Here is a 19120-nt window from a genome sequence, read left to right as displayed (position 1 = left end):
AGAAAAGCCCCATTCCATTAACATAACTCTGTTTCATTCATGGAAGGGAAGTTGGGATCCAAGCAAATATGGTCGCAAGAATGTATGCAATACTTAGTTTAAGAAGTTATAAAGCGTGTGTCTATATAATCACTAATATTGCCAAAATTGGAGGCTTTACGATGTCGAGCCCGGCAGTGCTTAAAGGTCTTCTTTTTAAATGTGTTCATTAGTTGTCTCTCTCTAATTTTTACAATTGTTGTCCACTCCCACACTCTTCTTAGGCAGAGTCCCAGTAGAAGGTGGATGTATTCCTTCGTCAGCATTAGTATTACTACTGCTGCTGCTTCACCATTATTATTAATATATACTAGACTTTAAAGAGTAGCATAAGCAAAAAAAACAATGTTTCAATTTTCAATTGAGATTAAGAAAAATTAAGCTTGGTTTAAAATGAAACCTGAGTTAAATATAAACATGTTAAAGCAAAGCATACAAATGATTATCTTTGTACATGGCGCTTCCCTTGAAGATGGACTGGAAGGTGTAACAGCACCTTGGTGCAGACTGTTGCTGCCCATTTGTTGACAGGGGCACTGAGATGTGAGCGTATCACATCAGTTTTGAAAAATACACTGCTGCCAGTGAATTACAGGGCCCAATTCAAGGTGCTAGTACCAGTGTACAAAGCCCTGTACTGCTAATGACCCAGATACTTGAAGATCCACTTTCCCCAATATTGACCAACCTGAGATTGAGGATCAATTGGGGAGGCTTTGCTTGTGGTGCCCTTGAGGAAAGTGGCCCATGGCACGACTGCACATGGCAGGGCCTTCTCAGTGGCAGCACCCTTGCTCTGGAACTCCTTTCCAGTAGAGATTTGGCTGTCCCCCATGGTCTTGTGATTTCGGTACAAATTACAGACTCATTTTGGGGTACAGGCAAGCAGTCTATTTGTTTTTTTAATGGATTGATTGTGTTAAGGCTTTTATTTTTGTAATTTTAGAGTCATGGTTTAATGTTGTTTATACGATGTACTGAGTTTTAATTAGACTATAAGCCCCCCTGGGCTCTTTGTGAGGAAGAGTAGGATATAAAATAAATTAATTAATAATGCAACTGAGCTAAAAACACTAAAGATCTTTTTTTTTTAAATCCTCACCTGATGCCAAATGGACCATAACATAAGCACCAGGCAAGTCTTTCTGGAGAGGGCATTCCACAATTGGGATGCCACTGCTGAAAAAGCCTGTTCTCTGGTAGCTACCTGGCATATCTCATTTGGCAGGGACACCCTGAAAAGGATCTCTGAAGAAGATCTTATGATACAGGTAGATAAATACCTGGAGGAGGCAATCCTTCAGGTAACCCAGCCCAAGCCATTTAGGGCTTTAAAATCAGCACTTTGAAAACTACTGGCATGATATGATCATAATGGCCAACCCAGTTAGTAATCTTGCTGCCCTATTTTGGACCAGCTGAAGTTCCCAGACTGTTTTGTTAGGCAGCCCCGTGAATATTGCCATAAGGTTACCAGAGCATGGATAACTGTAGGAAGGCTGTCTCTGTCCAGATAGGGTCACAATTGGTGTATCACCCTAAGGGCACTTGTGACTCCAGTAACAATTATGGACCTAGGAGCACCTCCAAACTGAGAACCTGATATTTCATGTATAACCCCCTCCAGAACACAAGTTGAAAACCACTCAGCCAGGCAGACAAACAACCCATTGACAATATGTCTGTCTTGTCTGGATTGAGTCTCAGTTTATTGGCCCTCATCCAGTCCATTAGTTTAACCAGGCACTGATTCAAAACATCTGCCTCACCTGGATTAGATGAAAAGGAGAGATAGAGCTGGGTGTCATCTGCATACTGATGACACCTTAGTCCACATCTCTGGATGAATTCTTCCACCAGTTTAATGTTGATGCTGAACAGCAATGGCAGATAAAATAGAGCCTCGTAGAAACCCATAGCGTAACTGCCATGGGGCAGAGCAATAATCCCACAACACCACCTTCTGGAATCCAAGTTGGAATGGAACCACTGTGATACAGTACCTCCAGGTCCCAACTCAGACAGTCCTTCTTAAAGGATACCATGGTCAATAGTGCTGAAAGCACTGAGAGCTCCAAGAGAATAAACGGGGTCACATGTAGCATAGGTCATCCCACAGGATGACCAAAGCAGTTTCTGTTCCAAACCCAGACATGAAGCCCAATTTGAAATGAATTTAGACAATCAGTTTCATCCATATGTGATGGACTTGGCTGGCAATCACCCACTTGACCACCTCACCAGAAAGGGAATGTTAGCAACCCATCTTGTTACTCAGATTTTTAGGGCCAGGCTAGGTTTCTTCAGGAGCAGTCTAATTACAATCTATTTTAAAGAGGCTGGTATTTTAAAGAGGGTAAAAGAGCTGCCTCAGAGGGAGAGGACACTTCGGTGCAATTGTATCAACCTCCTGGTCATCTCTGTATTCCACAGAGAAGCGAGGGCTATGACAGCAGTGCCAGCCACGCCAGCTGGAAAATCCACCAGAGTCATCTAGAATCCATCAAAATTCATTAGTCCCTGAGGGTGGACCATTTTAATAGTTCTGTAATCCTTGAAGAGGGAAACAGCCAGCCTAGGTCTAAACCTCAGAAGGAAACAACCTGATCATGCCAAAGAGATGGGTGTTAAATCTCCCACTTGCAGATCACCAGTTGAGAAAACCAAATCAAGAATGTGTCCTGCTACATATGTTGGAATGAGGTGCTCTCAGCGCAATTGTTGACATCCACCAGAACAGGACACCTTGGGAGTCTTTGGCACCATCTCTGTCAGCTCAGGCAGGGACAGTGATGGGCAAGGTGGGTGGGGTAACAACAGAAACTCCAATCTGTCCTGAATGCCCAACATATGATACACACTGAAGATTAGCATTCAAAGTGGACCACAGCAACCACTACCACCCCGACCGCCAAGTCTATGCTGGTATTGCACAGAGTGCCCGGAAGGGCACATCTGGAAGAGATTTACTTCTCCCAGCTCACCCACCTCGTGCACTAATGCAAACTAGATTGGCCACCTCATCCACAATTAAATCATATATGAGAGAGATTTTATTTTGGACTGACCTGACATTCAGCACGAGCAGACCGTAGGGCAAGCTGCCATGACTACCAGAAACCATCCAGTTGGGGGAAGAACCAGAAGAGGGAACAAGTGTAAGATGTCTAATCATTCTCAACTGGCCTGTTACCCACCCCCATGCCATACTGCCCCCTACCCATGACCATACTAATAAGTGCACCACCAACAATATTCAGTGAGTTTCTGAAGCACATATCAATATCACCAGCATAAAACAAAAAAGCCACACAGCAAGCAAACAAAGCTTAAAAAAAGCAGTTTTAGCAGCCCGATCTTAAAATAACAGATCAGTAAACAAAGAACCAGGACATAGTGACAAAACACTGCAGCAGTGCATGGGGGATATATCTTCACTCCATAACAACAGAACAAGTCAGTATCTAGGGGTAGAGCTACAGAATAAGACAGAACCAGCCATGGTCTGTACTGCTGCACTCTGCTGCACTTCAGTACAAATTTAAAGAGTGGGTAGACTTCTCCACGTTAACCGCATTCACTCTCTTTAGAATGTGAGAAGAGAATTTTGAGAACTGACTATTATATTGACTTTGTATTTCCTGAGGTGTTTAACAGTAACTTTCTTATGTACTTGTTTACAGTTCCTTCGGATATGCGCTGATCTCTTTCGGTTGGTCCCATTCCTAGTCTTTCTTGTTGTTCCGTTCATGGAGTTCCTTCTTCCTGTAGCCTTAAAGCTGTTCCCCAGTATGCTTCCTTCAACATTTGAGACAAAATCTAAGAAGGTAAGTACAATATCAATTAACAGTTTTAACACCTTGTGGCAATGCTGGCTTTTTAAGTTGAAATATGGCTTTGAATGAATTTTGTGTCTTTAGAATTTCAGAAAGTCTAGTTAAAAAAAAAAAGCATTTTCATTAAAAACTAGAATTTAATTTTCTTCTAGGATGCCTCCCTACAAATCCTTGACTTATAAATTATTGGGGAATAGTTGTGATTCCATTCTCTCTCCCCCCCGCCCCACCCCCCAGCTGAAGTGTTTGTTAAAAGTAACGTGTATCCATGCGGTCATACAACAAAATCTGTGATATGATATTGGTACTGACATGGTGGATTAAAATGATTTTAAAATGTTAAGGATTTTTGTGTTTTCAAGAAAGCCATAGTATAATTGAAATACTAAAAATGATCCTGGTTTAAAATTAAAACTGAATTTTACATTTGAAACCTCTTGGCAGTAACTGCATGACCGTACCTAGCACAAGGAATTAAAGGTTGCCTTTTTATTGATTGGATCCAATGGTATCCTCCTGCAGGAGTGGGCCATTTTCCTCTCACAGATGAGCTGTTATGTACCTGATGTTACAGCATTCCATTAGAAAAATCTAAATCGAAATATATTCTTCCACTTGCACAAGACAGAGCATGGGAACTGCTATAGATATATTATAGCATGGTGTGAACACTTGAAAGACAGCTAAGAAAGTCATTAAATAAATAAATTTGTGGCCTAGTACTACCAGCTATTTTCCTTCCACATTGGGTTAGATCCAGATCCCTTGCTGTCCACAAGTAGAAGGTCTTCTTCCATTCCCAGGGGGAACTAGTATCCAGCAGAGTCCTCCCTACCAGAAGGAGGGGAGTGGTGATTTTTGTAAATTACTTTTTCAGCCCCCAGCACCACCTCCTATGCTGTTCCATAGGTTCCCCCAACCCTCTAGAGCAGCTTTTCAGGGGACTGCAGCAAGAAGGAGGAATCTCTGTTCCGCCTCCTCCTCCTAGCACAAACAGACCTCTGCTGAGCACGTCTGAAAATGAGTTCTTTGAGTCTAACCAAATATAAAGAGAAACCATGAGGGCAACTCATATGGCACAGGTGTACTATATTTTTTACTATTGGCTTGATAAACCGGGGAAGGGCTAGTGAGTCTCTACATCTCCTAATCAAGGTAGATATAAATTATGAACATTAAGCATTTTTTCTGACCGATTCCATATTCATAGTAAAATCATTGAAATATATTGAAGATGTGTAACTTTTTAGAAAGCACGAAGGTTGACACATCAGCAAATTCTAATGGCTAGATTAACCAAATTAATATAAATTTTATTTAGGAAAATCTATAATACATAAATTTGATTTAAAGCTGTAATTTAAACCAAACAATTCGGAAAGCTGAATTTGAAATTTAGATTATGCATGCAGCTGATCATACATGGATGCGATGATACAATATAAAAGAAATGATCAGACACTGAAAGTTATCGTACCAGCCACCCTGGGAATTTTATTGAAGACATGGTATAAATCCCTTTAAGTAAATTAAGGGTTATACCCTGAAAGGCAGCCTAAAAATATTTTAAAGTAAAAGACTAAATCAGTCCTCTGCCTATAGGCCCAAGGAACTTCTGATATTTAAGTGCATGTGTGTGTATGTGTAGCATTTGTTTGTTTGGGTGAGAAAACTGTAATGGTAGAAGAATTCAATGTCGGAATGTGATATTAATAAGCATTTTCAGATCACATCTATTACTGTGAGCAAGTTTTGTAAAACTGCACACTATGTGTGTTAGGTAAGAAAAATAAACTTAAGTGCATGCACAGCTTAACATGAAGAAACTATTATTTTTCAAGAAAGAGCTCAGAAAACATCCTGGTGATGTAGTTAAGGAGCAGCAGTACATTTGTGTAAGGCTTGTCTTATGTAAGGCTGCAATCTTGCCCACCTTTTAATTGGGAATGAGCCTTATTTATCTTGGTAGAACTTGCTTTTGAGTAAATGTGCATAGTCTGGAAAAGCCTATGATGGCATTTGCTACTAAGTGTTGTAATGTCCAGTCTGACCTTTATGTTTACCGAGACAAGGAATTTGAAAAGAACATTCTTTTTAGAGCTTACCCAGAGGGGGTTTCTAGTATATATTTCTTTATAGGAAGAGAGACTGAAGAAAGAACTAAGAGTGAAGCTTGAACTGGCTAAATTTCTTCAAGATACTATCGAAGAGATAGCCTTAAAAAATAAAGCAGCCAAAGGGAATGTTACTAAAGACTTTTCGACCTTCTTTCAAAAGGTAAAATATTTAACCCATTCATTTATTACTTTATTATTTAAATTTGTATACTGCCTTTCTGCACAAGGTGCCCGAAGTGACTAACAGTTGTAATATATAAATACAGTATAAAAGCTAATATACATTTATAAAATTAAAAACACTAAATAAAAGCAAGAGCAGATCTTCCGCTGTAACCTGGATACAAGCCTTGTAGGGCTTGAAGGGTCATAACCAGCTGTTGTACTTGCTGTATAAATAAACTAATGCAGCCTAAGCTAATTTATATGAAAATGAAATTGATTATCTAGGACAGCCTTCCCCTACCTGGTGCCTTCCAGATGTTTTGAATGACAATTCCCAGCATTCTTTATCATTGGCCATGCTGGCTAGGGCTGATGGGGGTTGAAGTCCAAAACATCTGGAGCACACTAAGTTGGGGAAGGCTACTCTAGGTCCTAGGTATTTGCTAGGGAAAAGACAACCAAAGGCCTGATATTGTGGATTTCTGTGAGGCAACCATGTGGAGTAATTGATTGATTTATATTGTAGGTATTAAACCACGTTTGCAGCCCCCTTTGAAATGAAGCTGCAGAGTGCATGTCCCTGATAGCAAATGAACAAAGTTCAATAGGGATGGTGCTCTGGCTTGGCGCTATGCACTGCTGAATAGCCTCAAATTATCCTTTTTTCATTCTCCCAACAGAACCTCTAGGAACAAAGAGTCTTGGGTGTGGTTAGTGGGTTGAGTGACTCCTTACCCCAAAGCACCAGATTCAGAGTTTGGCAGTCTGTTGTTTTCCTTAGAGGCCTATGCTGAATTCCTCTCTATTTGTAGAGGAGATTCAGCTGTAAGACTGACTATTCTGAGTTGTGGTTAATGACGGAAGGGTCTGGAATGAATCCATTTTGTATCACATTTTCCCATGTGTGTTAATATGATTCTTTCAAAGGAAAATTGTATTATTTTACTTTCTTAAAACTTAATTTGTAAGAGAATTGCAGTAAAATAGCCTCAAACATTTTAAACCTCTGCAACAGTCTTTCCCAACCTGGTTCTCTCCAGATGTTTTGGAGTTCAACTCCCCTTGGCCATAGCCACCATGGCCAGTGGTCAGAAATACTGGGAGTTGTAGTCCAAAACAACTAGAGTGCACCAGACTGTGGACGGTTGCTCTACAAGGAACCTAAAAATAGGTAGGTTGCTTTAATTCTTTAAAGAACAGATTACCACTCGTCCAAGCATAAATGTTCCTTAATGCAGCTCCCTACTGAAAACTGTACAAATCGAGCTTGCGTGTCCAATCTGGCTAATATCTATTTTAAGATGCTGACACTGCTACATTCAATATTGCAATTTCTAACACTTTCTTACTGTGCAAAGTACTGCATGTAAAGCAGGCTTATGTGACATGGCCTTTCCAGTCAAACACACCCATGCCTTTGTCAAGCTACAGAACACGGTAATCAGAGTGGGAGTACTGTGTAATAAATAATTCAGTAATCAAGCAGTTGCCATCTCTACTGTATTTCCTATCCTCTGTATTCTAAAGTTATAGCAACAATACATAAGTCAAAAGTTAGCAGATAGTACAATAACTGGGAAAACATGATGTAAGCGCTTGAATATGGAGGATGCATGATTCTGGTAAGTTAATAGCTGTGTGATGTAATGTGTGATTTTTTTTTTGCAAAGAAAATGACAAATTCCATTCAGCACTCGCAAGCTTTGACCATGCCTGAAACATCTCTTTTGGCCACAGCTTGATGTTTAATGTTATGCCAGGAGTTTGGATAGGCTGGAAAAATCTGAGGGGTACCATTGACCACAGAACCTCTTGTGCAAAGTACTTCCTTTGTCAGTCCTGAACCTACAGTCAATCAACTGCATTGAGTGACCCTGGGTCTGATATTATAAGTGTTGCTATTAGCAATAGACAGTTTTGCTTTCCTTCATTGACAACACAGTTTTAAAATCATGGTGTGGCTAAGAATCCAGATACATTGTGAAAGCAAAACCAGCAAAACGCATTGGGACTCCTAGGAGTTTTTTCCTGTGAAACTTGTGTCTGGGACTTTTAATATTTTATAAAATAATTTCTACAACCTTTGGGGGTTTTACCTATTAGTTTGCTTTCTGTTTGGGGGATTGATTTATACTACCTTCTTGCTGCCCTCTTGTTCTTATCATGTTTTCAAAAGAGACTACAACAAGATGAAGTGGGACAAAGAATATAACTGTAAATGTGGGATTCTGGTCAGTGAGAGCTGGGTCAGCCACAGTCAGGAATGGGTAATGGATTTTACCCTTACCACAATGTTGTCGCTAAGTGCAGTGCTTTACTTTTTTTCCATGGCATAAGATGGCAACCTTATATGGGAGAAAGTGAAGGGTTGTGCTTGGGAACACCACAGGTTTGTTGATCTCAACTTTTAAGACTCAGTCCGGCTCCTACCTGTGTATTCTCACAGTGGGTTCTGTTTCTTGGTTATGTGATAGAATGTTGGGAACTAGCTTTGATAGAAAGCATTTTAATTTCTTTTCCCAGTTTGCCCAAAGTGGTATACAGAAATGAAGCATAAACACGAATAGTTTAAGAATCGGCCTAAAAGAGTAAGAAAGTATTTATTTATTGGGTGGTGGGGAAAGAGAAGAACAGCATAATAGTATATTAAGCTCGAAAGTGGTTAGCGGCAAAGTTAAACTAAAATACCCAGTGAACAGAAACATTTTAACTATCCAACAATAGGCCAGGTAATGATGATGTATGGTGGTCATCTTTGCAAAAGCCATTCAACAAAATCAGAGCCACAGTAGAAAAGGCACTTCTCCACATACCAGACTTCACCTCACAGATAGAAGGCATGGACTGCAAGGCCTCATCTGCAGATCTTATGGCCCAGGCAGGTTCTTATGCGTGAAGGAATTCACTGGAGTATGCTGGGCCCAGTCCATGTAGGGTTTGAAAGGTAATGGCCAGCACTTTGGATTGAATCCAGAAGCTAATAGGCAGCCAGTGAAATTGTGCCAAGACGGCAGTAATGTGCTCTTGACTGCTACTCCCCGCCAGATGGGCGGCTGAGTTTTGCATGAGCAGAACTTAAAACACATTGCAGTAATCCAGCCTTGGAAGTTGACAGCACATAGGTGACCAGATCCCTATCTTAGAGGAGAGGTTTCAGCTGGCTTATGAGACACAAATAGCGAGAGCGTTCCTAGTTATTGTAGTTATCTGGCTCTCGAGAATCATTACAAGGGCTAGAAGTACAGTGGGTAGCCCTGTCTTCTCTAAACCACACAGATCACCAACCATCTTCATGGCTGTGTTTCTGGATTCATCTTCAGTTTATTCACCTTCATCAGACCATAATGTTGGTGAGCCATTGAGGTAAAGAACCTATGTCTGGTTATGGATTTGATAGAAAAAGACAAGTAGAGCTGGCTGTCATGAGCACACTGCCTCAGTAATATTGTACTCAAATTTGCTGGATGATCTCTCCTAGTAATTGCGTACTGAAAATTCAATTAGCATTTTTGTTCCAGACATTTATACTTGGAATGCTGAAGCCATTTGCAAACAATACCTGCAGTTTTCACATTTCTCTTGCCATCTTTGAGTACTATGGCCCTCCTGCTTTTTTATTTAAAAAGGAAGCTGGGACTATCATGATTTTATACCTGTTCCGGAGGTACACAAATGTGGAATCATAAAGCTGTGATTAGTCCCACATATTTGTATTTCTCATTTTTTAAGTAAACACTGTGGAAACCATTGTAAGTCTTGTATAACATACATTTTCTACTTTCAGATCCGTGAAACTGGCGAAAGACCAAGCAATGAAGAAATTTTACGATTCTCTAAACTGTTTGAAGATGAACTAACCCTTGATAATCTCACAAGACCCCAGTTGGTTGCTCTCTGTAAACTACTAGAACTTCAGTCAATTGGGACAAATAACTTTCTCCGCTTCCAGCTGATAATGAGGTTGAGATCTATCAAAGCAGATGATAAAGTAAGAGGATCTCTTCTTTTTACAAATTTTTCAATTGCTTTTGTTGACTCTGTTGGCTCTGTTGTATAAATTATTATACAAATTTGCGTTGTGGAATGGAGAATTTCATTCATCTGGGAGTCTTTTGTCTTTGATCAGACTGCTTCTATCTTACAAGGTCAACAATAGTCTGATTGTGAAAAAAACAAATACAGAAGAGTAGAGTAGAACCTAATTAGCAGCCCTTGTCTGGCACTCTTCTGATTACTTTCCTGTACACTTTGCAGGATTTTTGCAGGGACCAAAAAAAATAGAGACAAAATGAGATGGACTCAAAAGATGTAAAGGAAATGTTGGGAGCTGTGGCTAGGCATGAGCACATGCATTGTGGGATCAGATGATATAGTCTAGCATTGCTGTTGTGCCCCCATCTCCCAAATTGTTTGGACCCCCCCCCCCCCCAATCCTGGAATCTCCACTGTGGAGCCCAAGGACAAAAGCACAACAAAAATACCCATTACACAGAACACAAACTGGTGATGCTCAGAGAAACACACACCAACTCCGCTCCCTCCCCTGGGGAAATGCACACCACACACACACACACACACACACACACACAAACCCAGACAACCCACCCTTCAAAACCCAGGCAGAGCAATCCTCACCAGGCTTCCTGCCCCTCCTGATTACTTTTTTAAACGCTAAAAAAATAACTGGGAGGCTGGAATGCTGCAAAGTGAAGTGTCAACCTCCAGCACCATCTTTATTTCCAAGAATGCCTCTGAGCCTCAAAGGCATTTTTAGAAAATAAAAATGGTGGGTGGCTGCAAACCAGTGCTTTGATTTTGAAACATGCCCAGCTGCCTAGGAAAAAAAAGGTAAGCTGGGAGTGGTAGGCAGTGTCCTGGGGGGTTAGAGAGAATAGTGGGGAATGAGGGGGGTGTCTTTTACATGTGCTGAGTGTGTTTTGCCTAGGTCTTTTTCTGTGTGTGATTTGCATTTTGCCTGTTTCTTTACACGGTATGTGAGCTGGTTGGTTTGTGTTTTGGTGGTGTGTGTTTTGTCTGGGTTTTGAAGGGGGGTTGTCTGGGTTTTTGTGTGTGTGGTGTGCATTTTCTTGGGTTGGGGGAGTTGATGTGTGTTTCTCTGAGCATCACCAGTTTGTTTCCAGTGAAATTGGTATTTTTGTTGTGCTCTTGTGGGAGTGAATATGTGACATGTCATTTGGGGCCCAGAACCTACCTCTGCCTTGTATTCGGTGTCTTGGTCAAGTTGTTTGTGTCTGAGCTTCATTAATTTGCCTTCTGGGAAATGGGTGATTTGTGACTGGCTGTGCCCAGCATGGCAGCCATTTTGTGAATGGCAAGCCTCTACCCATGGCAGCCATTTTTGGGGAGCGCACACGAAACTCTCAAAATGTCCAATGTGCCCCCAAAGGTTAAGGACCCGTGCTTTAGCCCTTCCTCTTACGTAGGAAGGCCAGCATCCAGAAAATGCTTTACTGGTGTTGGCATGTTAAAAGCAGTCACCCACACCAGATTGATTGTACACAGGGTGATAAAGAAGATGTGGGCAGATGCCACCCTCAAAAATGACCTACTTTCAGGAAAATTCTTCACAGCTCTGAAAGTAATGAACCAATTTGGACACACTATACAAATTGGACAAACGAAAATAAGGAGCTGTGGTACCAAATATATATTAGCCGTAGAAGTCTTTCTTTAACAGGTGAGATGCTATAATGGCTGGAGCAATAAAAGCACCAAAATTATGGCAAAAGAATGGCTTTGGACTGCCGGCCCATTTTAATCATCCCATATGGCTATTTCATGCTTATTACACATTTATAAGCCAATTGATTACCTACAATTTTATGCATGGAATATCCCAAAAGGAGCCTAAGTGATATGTGATGGTCATTTTTAAGGGTGGCATCTTCTCACATCATTTTTGTCATGCTATATACCATTGATCTGCCATGGGTGCCTGCTCTTAACATACTGATGCCAGGTGCAAGTAAAAAAAAAAAAAAAAGACATTGTGGCTGGCCTACTAAAGCCCTTGATAATTCTCATTGCCCTCTTTTCTATCTTTTCCAGCTCTGATGCCCTTTTTGAGGTAGAACAATGTATGAGGAACTGCCTTAGACAGGGTATTGGTTCACATACCCTGTCTTCTATAATAGCACCTCTCCAGGATAGGTCCTGCTACGTGAGATCATTCTAGATGGAAATGGATTGAACCTAGGGCCTTATATATGCCAAGCATGTGCTCTACCATTGATCTATAGCCCCTCAAGACAGCAGATCCCTCCCTGAACTTGTAAAACTCCCCCAACTGTCATTTATCTCTCCCTCACCTGCTGAGATTCTTACCAATATTAAACTTCATCCATGAACTCTGCCTTCCCCAGTCCAGAAGAGAGAGATCCAGAAGAGAGTCCAGAAGAGAGAGTAACCCCCCAACACACACGCAAACACACAAACGGTTGTCACCTTGGTGACTCCCAAAGAGGATGGATCCTACCTGAACAGAAGTGATAACAGCAGTTTACTCATGGGTAATGCCATACAAATATCATCCACTAATGAGGATTAGAGTAATTCACAAGTTAAGGAGAACTATTTTAAAGTCCACGATGTGCATTAATAGTATAAAAACTGTTTTTCTAACTCAGTTTTGGTGCTGGAAGATTCCTTATAAGTTTATTATCATTATTATATTCTCAGGTAATGATGATATCTCTTCATACTAATTAGTATAAATATTGATTTTGTGTCATATCTAGCTAATAGCTGAGGAAAATGTGGATACCCTGACGGTTAAAGAGCTACAAGCAGCATGTCGAGCAAGAGGTATGAGAGCACTTGGTGTAACAGAAGAACGTTTAAAGGATCAGCTTAAGCAGGTACTGATCAACTAGGGATATCATGAGCTTTTGTTTACCCAAAGGAGCTGATCCCTTGTATTTTATGGCATTGCCCCTCGGTGGATCCTTCAGTCCAAACAGCAGACTGGGGATTAGTGGGAACAGTGTGCACAAAAAGCTGTTTAGTTTCATTTTCGTCTTAACATTTTTAGAAGCTGGCACTACTAATGAATTGTGTGTTTTATTTCTCAGAAGAGAATTTTGCCTAATTGTGTTTCCTAAAATATGCTCTAATGTTCCAAGTCCTTCAGAAACAGAAATGCAAGTTGTCCTTAGCAGAATTTAATGGGAACTAGTGCAAGTAAGGAATCCTTTCAGAAGATTTAAAGTATGGAATTGCTGTTAGACAGTAATTTGCTGTTAGAGAAGCATGTATGGTGGATATTCTACATTATAAGGTGCTACTGAAATTGGCTGGTTTTTCTGCTGGTAGAAAACAACAAGCAGAGTGTAGAAATACGATTTTCACAATAGAAGGAAATAAACTAGAGGGTATTCCAGGTCATACTTAAAACAACAGGAAAGGAATAAGAAAGCAATAATAGGTTTTGTTTTCTGAATGGTAGGAGGTCAACACTGGGCAAAGTCCTACCTCAAAGGCTGGGAAGAGAGGGCTAAAAAGAATCAGTGCAGTTATAGTGTTGGGTCAAATCCTTACTCGTTATCATGGCCTAACTGTTCTCACAGTGTTGTTGTGATGATAAAGGGAGGGAAGAACTGTTTGCTGCCATGAGCTTCTTGAACTAAGACTTACCATATTTTATCAAGCCATGTTTGGATCAATGGAGGTTTAGAGCACTTTCAGATCCTAGCAATTATAAATTTGGCTGCAAGAAGGAGTAAGGAGATTCAGCTCCCTGCTTAATGCAGGCAAATGCTCTGAAGCCAAGCATCCTAATAAAATGACCATAGGTTCAAATAGCACTCCAAAACCTGTAATGTTCTTCATATAGTGAGCAACCCAGAATAAACAAGAACACATCTTTGGACAGATTCACCAATGGTGGAACAATGTTCTAGGAGGCCCACACTTCCTCCAACATAAAGAAGAAACATCCCTAGTCATGTGTGCCAGATATACTGGTGTATAATGCTATGTTGTGAAAACTTTAAATGCTAATTCCCTAAAATTAAGAGAAAGCAAAGAGTCAGACCATTGATTCATCTAGTATTATCTATACTGACTGGCAGTGACTCTCCAGAGTTTCAGACAGGGATATTTCCCTGTCCTAGCTGGAGATGCCGAGGACTGAACCTGAGACCTTCGGCATACAAAGCATGTACTCTCGCACTGAGTTATAGCCCTTCCTCATTCCTACAAGACATTTTATTCTCTTTCTGAAGACATCGTGAATAATCTAAAGATTCCTAAGGCCCAGTGATGGCAGCTCTCATCTAAAACTGTTCCTTTTCCCATCCACTCATATGAAAGCCCTCTACACCTCCTGTAGACTCTGTAATATGAGCTTCAGTTACGCCATCCATGTTTGCCAGAGTTGCCTTCATATGGGCTAACCAGGTACCGACAATCCCCAGTGTTCCTAAACCAATCCAAGATGATATCAGAAACACCATCTTGTTGAAAATTGCATTGTTGGACACCATGTAGATGGAGACCTCTTCCTTGGCTTCCCATTTGGTAGCCAAGCACAGTATGTGGTGGTGCTGTTGGGGGAATAGATGTGTTTTCCAAAAATAATTTGGCAGGCATTTTCTTTGCTGGCCAGAAACATTTTGAAGACTATCTTCATGCAGTTTTGGTTGAGACAAAGGATTAAAAGGTCCTTCCAGTTCCTGCCAAGAAAGAGGGTAAGAAGCCTTCAGTTCTATCCGCTCTTTTGTCTCTCTTGGTCATCATATGCACTGCGTCAGGTGAAATGCCAAGCTCAAATGACATGCCTCAGAAGGCAGCACCAGACAACAACACTGTCTCCTGCCATCTCCATGTCCTGACTTGAGGATTCCCCTGGGTCCTTTGACTCCGGTGGGAGGCTCACTCTTAGCATTTGTGCAAATCTGGAAATATACTTTGTCAGGCAAATGAGTTCTGCAGACAATTTTTGGAGTTTCTCAAATACTGAGAATTTGATTCTTCCCTCACCCAGCTCATGAAACCTGTAGAAGCAAACAGAATCACCTGGGCCATGACTTACCCCTTGCCACAAAAAGTTTCCTTTTGCCTAACCAACTTAAACTAATTCTCTCGACACCACTAGCTTATCCACATGTTGAGAACTCACAGCTTTGCCTGTCTGGAGCCCTGTATGTGGAACAGTTAGCATTGCTGTAACTACTACCTTTTGAGGTCTGGGACTTCGTTCTCCTTCCCAACAGCCTACACTTGATATTCTGGCCCTACTGAGTACATTTTTCAGTGTCATTTGTATATGTCATATATTCTGTCCACTGGTTCCTTTCCAGGCCTGTCTAGTCCTGTGATATCCACAACATCTGGATCAAAAAAGCATGTTGCCATGAAGTAAACTATACCTCTCACAAGTCAATCTCTCTTGTGTTTTTAATTACTGAGACCCACCCTGACAGCTTTATTCCCATCATTATCTTAATATGCTTGTTGAATTGTATTGTTGATATGCTATAAGCTACCTTGGGAATACTATGGTCTTGAAAGGCAGCTGAGTGAGTGAGTGAATGAATGAATGAATAAAATAACCGTCATTTACCTGACAGAAAGGTCTCTTCTGAGGGGAAAAAAACAACAAAGGGTACTGTGACACCTTAAAGACCAACACATTTATTTTGGCATATCTTCTGAGAGTGTCTTGTAATTGTTCACCATGATGTAATCCTGCCCCGCCACCCTTGATGAATAATAGTACATTTAATCAGAAGTCCGCTACTAAGTGCTTAGTTAAACTTGACTTATCCTGTCCATATTAAATCTATGGTGACAAAGTGTTTTTGAGTGTGGAATGGTGTTCTTGACTGTTCTTATACTTTGTTTTATCTTTTAATTGCAGTGGTTAGATTTGCATCTGAATCAGGAAATCCCAACTTCACTGCTTATTTTATCCAGAGCTATGTACCTTCCAGATACACTTTCACCAGCTGACCAGCTTAAAACAACTCTGCAAATACTACCTGAAAGTGTGGTATGTCTTGCTTTATATAACCAACATTACATTCTCTAAAGAACACCTTTAAAACATATCTTTGTTCTTTTGGGGTTTTTACTAATGTGATTGGTGTATTTGTTGTAGGATGATTCTAATGCTGGGAATGTTCTACATACTCGAAACATCTCATTTCTCAAGTCCTGAATGAATCCTAAAAGGGCCTGTGTTAATTGATTCATTGCAAATATGCCCCCTCTCATTTTCCCCTTAGTGTTTCATCATTTGAAAGCAGAGAGATGCCGAAATCTTTAGCGTTGCCAATTGATCTTTTTCAATACCAGAAGTACACAAATTGAGCAACTGAAGTTTTCCCCACCCCTTATTTCCATGTCAAGAAAAATGTCACTTGGTTAGTTTTCACTTGGTTAATCACGCTGCTATTCAAGGCACTGAAGCAGGGCTAATAAAAATGGTGGCAACCCAAGTGCATATTGACCTATAAGTGAGACCCGATTTAGTCTGTCAGCTGGGTCAGAAACTATTTATAAAAAATCAGTAGAAGAATGAAATAACATCTTTTAGACAAACTAATAGTTTAATTCTGTTTTTCTAGATGAGCTTTTGTATGTAAAACGTACTTCATAAGATGTAGGAATGGACAGAAGCAAGGTGAGATAGTCAGAGGCAGGTAGTGAGTGTATGTTCCATTTTCATTTAAAGAAATATCTACAATATATGAGTGATATTGAGTACAGCATGCAAAAATAGAGGGTAACCACAAACTATATGTCTCTGTAATGTTCATAAAACTTATATTCTGTGTTCAAAGCCAGATGGATGCAATCACATTTTCTTACACGTTTCTGTTCCACTAGCTCACATTACGTTTATTGCCCTGAATTGATTTTCTTTAGAACAGCTGTGATTTTTGTGTCTAGCAAAATTAAAATGCTCACCAACAGGTTCTCAGTGTTTTTGGTCTGATTTATGTGTATTCAGTCTTAAAGTCAAGCTCGTTTGATATATATTGCCAGAGGGTGCTTAACATACACTATTAGGTGGCATGCAGGTGCAAATACCCTGGATATGATGGATTGTACCTTTGGAGCCACTATTTACATTGATCTGTTGATTAAGGGGCACAAATGGCATTGGGTCTGTTGAAAGGTCTGGTTTCTAGCTCCAAATCAAGCAAAGGTTTGTTGTCCTCAGTGAGTATTGATGTAAGGTTAGGATAGGCAACCTGGTGCCCTCCAGATTTTTTGAGCTACAACTCCCATCATCCCTGACCATTGGCCTTCCTGGCTGGGGCTTATGTATTCCTAAACATCTGAAGGGCACCAGATTGGCTACCCCTGGTTTAGGAAGTTGCCTATATGGAAATACACATTTCTCCCTAATTGAATTCCTGAGAGTAGGATCATTCTCAAGAACTGATTGTAAATCTCTTATGATTTGGTGTAGGTCTCTTATGATTTGGTGTAAAATGTCTAGTTGTGAACGGGGAGTGATTACCAGAATTGTCCTGTCCTGCTCATTATGCTGACTGATTTGCTAGAATAGTCTTGCCCAAGGTATTGATCTGGCTTCTAAAGTCTGGTTAATCATTGCATCAGCATTGTATTTCAGATTATGGAAAACTTGTCTCGGTATATCTAGATCTTCATCACAATCGTGCAAATCCATATGGATACAGTTGTAGTGCATGGATTGGTTGTATACAGTAGGTCTCTTGATATGGTTGTAACAGTAGGTCTCTTGATATGGCCAGGACAGTAACTATTGGCATGGAGATATGTGTATTGTTCAGTTGGCTTCCTTTATAGCGTGATATGGAGGCAGAGGTTTAAAGAAAATTTATGTGCATGGGAGAGTAGGCTTATAGTGGGATGGAATGTATTCAATCCCTTAGTCCAAATTAGAAAAAATGTCATCAGTAGACCTTAGGACAGGTAGATTAATGGGACCTCTACACAGCTGTTTAAAAAGCCCTGTTCCAAGTCTACCATAAGCAGGTTGACATGTCGTGGTGCCATACATGTATCCATAGCATGGATTTGTAAATATAGTTTGTCCATGTACTTAAAGTAGCTGTGAGTCAGGATGGAATGTGACAGTACAGTCGCAGTTCTAGAAGCTGGTCTGTCAGAAACAAAATATTGCTTGTTTCTGCTTACAAGATGTTAGATATTGCTCTTAATATATCCTCATGTGGGATGTTGGTGTAAAGAGACTCCACATCCAAGGTCACTAAAATAGTGCCTCTGGGAGTCCCTTGATGCCTTCCAGTTTGTTGAAGTTAGTAGTATACAGTGTAAGTAGCTGGTTGTAGCAGTGACAAATTTAGGATAGCATCATAATGGCCAGGTACACCCCCTATTATGGTACTGAAGCTTGAAACTTTTGGACGCTCTGGGTTCTCAGGCTTCTGGATCTTTGGAAGCGGGTAATAAAGGATCATGCTAACAATGATGTCCCTGATGGCAGCTGGCAGAGCTTTAAAAAAATGTCTATTAATTCTTTTAGATATTTTTCAGTCAGATCACTTATTACTGATTTATAGAATGTATTGTAGTGTTGTCTTTCTGCTTCTTTAATATAATTGGATATATCTAATATTACAGTATCCCCACCTTTTATCTGCTTGTTTGTTGATAGTGTTAGGATTTTTACTGAAGCCTGTGATGGCTTTCCAGTCTCTTGGGGTAAAATTCTATGTTATCTGACTACTTTTGTAATTTCTTGGCTGGCGAGGCTTATGACCAGAAGCAATCAATGTAAAGATCCAGTTTCGGGTTGTGTTCATCAGGAGGTATCCATGAATAGTTCTTGTTTTTTTGTTGGATCTGATATGGTGCATGGAAGCTTCCAGACAGAGCATTCCTAGCGACAATCAGAAGTCATTGTGCAGCTACTCCCATCTTTTCTTGTTAACGTATTTTCTGCAGTAAGAAAAAATATGAAAGAAGTGGTGGGAAAACGGGGGT

At 40.4% G+C, this 19120-nt stretch overlaps 1 protein-coding gene across 4 annotated transcripts in view; it reads left to right on the top strand.

The window, feature by feature from the left end:
- LETM1 (leucine zipper and EF-hand containing transmembrane protein 1) overlaps positions 1–19120 on the top strand; it is a 54530-nt gene that overhangs the window by 9038 nt on the left and 26372 nt on the right. For all 4 annotated transcript variants that reach the window (XM_084845022.1, XM_084845019.1, XM_084845021.1 and 1 more), the window contains exons 4-8: positions 3723–3866; positions 6015–6152; positions 9942–10145; positions 12916–13035; positions 16038–16169. In XM_084845022.1, coding sequence (XP_084701148.1) covers positions 3723–3866; positions 6015–6152; positions 9942–10145; positions 12916–13035; positions 16038–16169 — 738 coding nt within the window. The remainder of the gene's footprint in view (positions 1–3722; positions 3867–6014; positions 6153–9941; positions 10146–12915; positions 13036–16037; positions 16170–19120) is intronic.

Source organism: Heloderma suspectum, chromosome 3, assembly GCF_057233095.1.
Source record: "Heloderma suspectum isolate Gila_16-S chromosome 3, 16-S_ref, whole genome shotgun sequence".
NCBI classification, from domain to species: Eukaryota; Metazoa; Chordata; class Lepidosauria; order Squamata; family Helodermatidae; genus Heloderma; species Heloderma suspectum.
The sequence above is the reverse complement of the archived record's forward strand: the minus strand, read 5'-3'. Positions and strand labels throughout refer to the sequence as shown.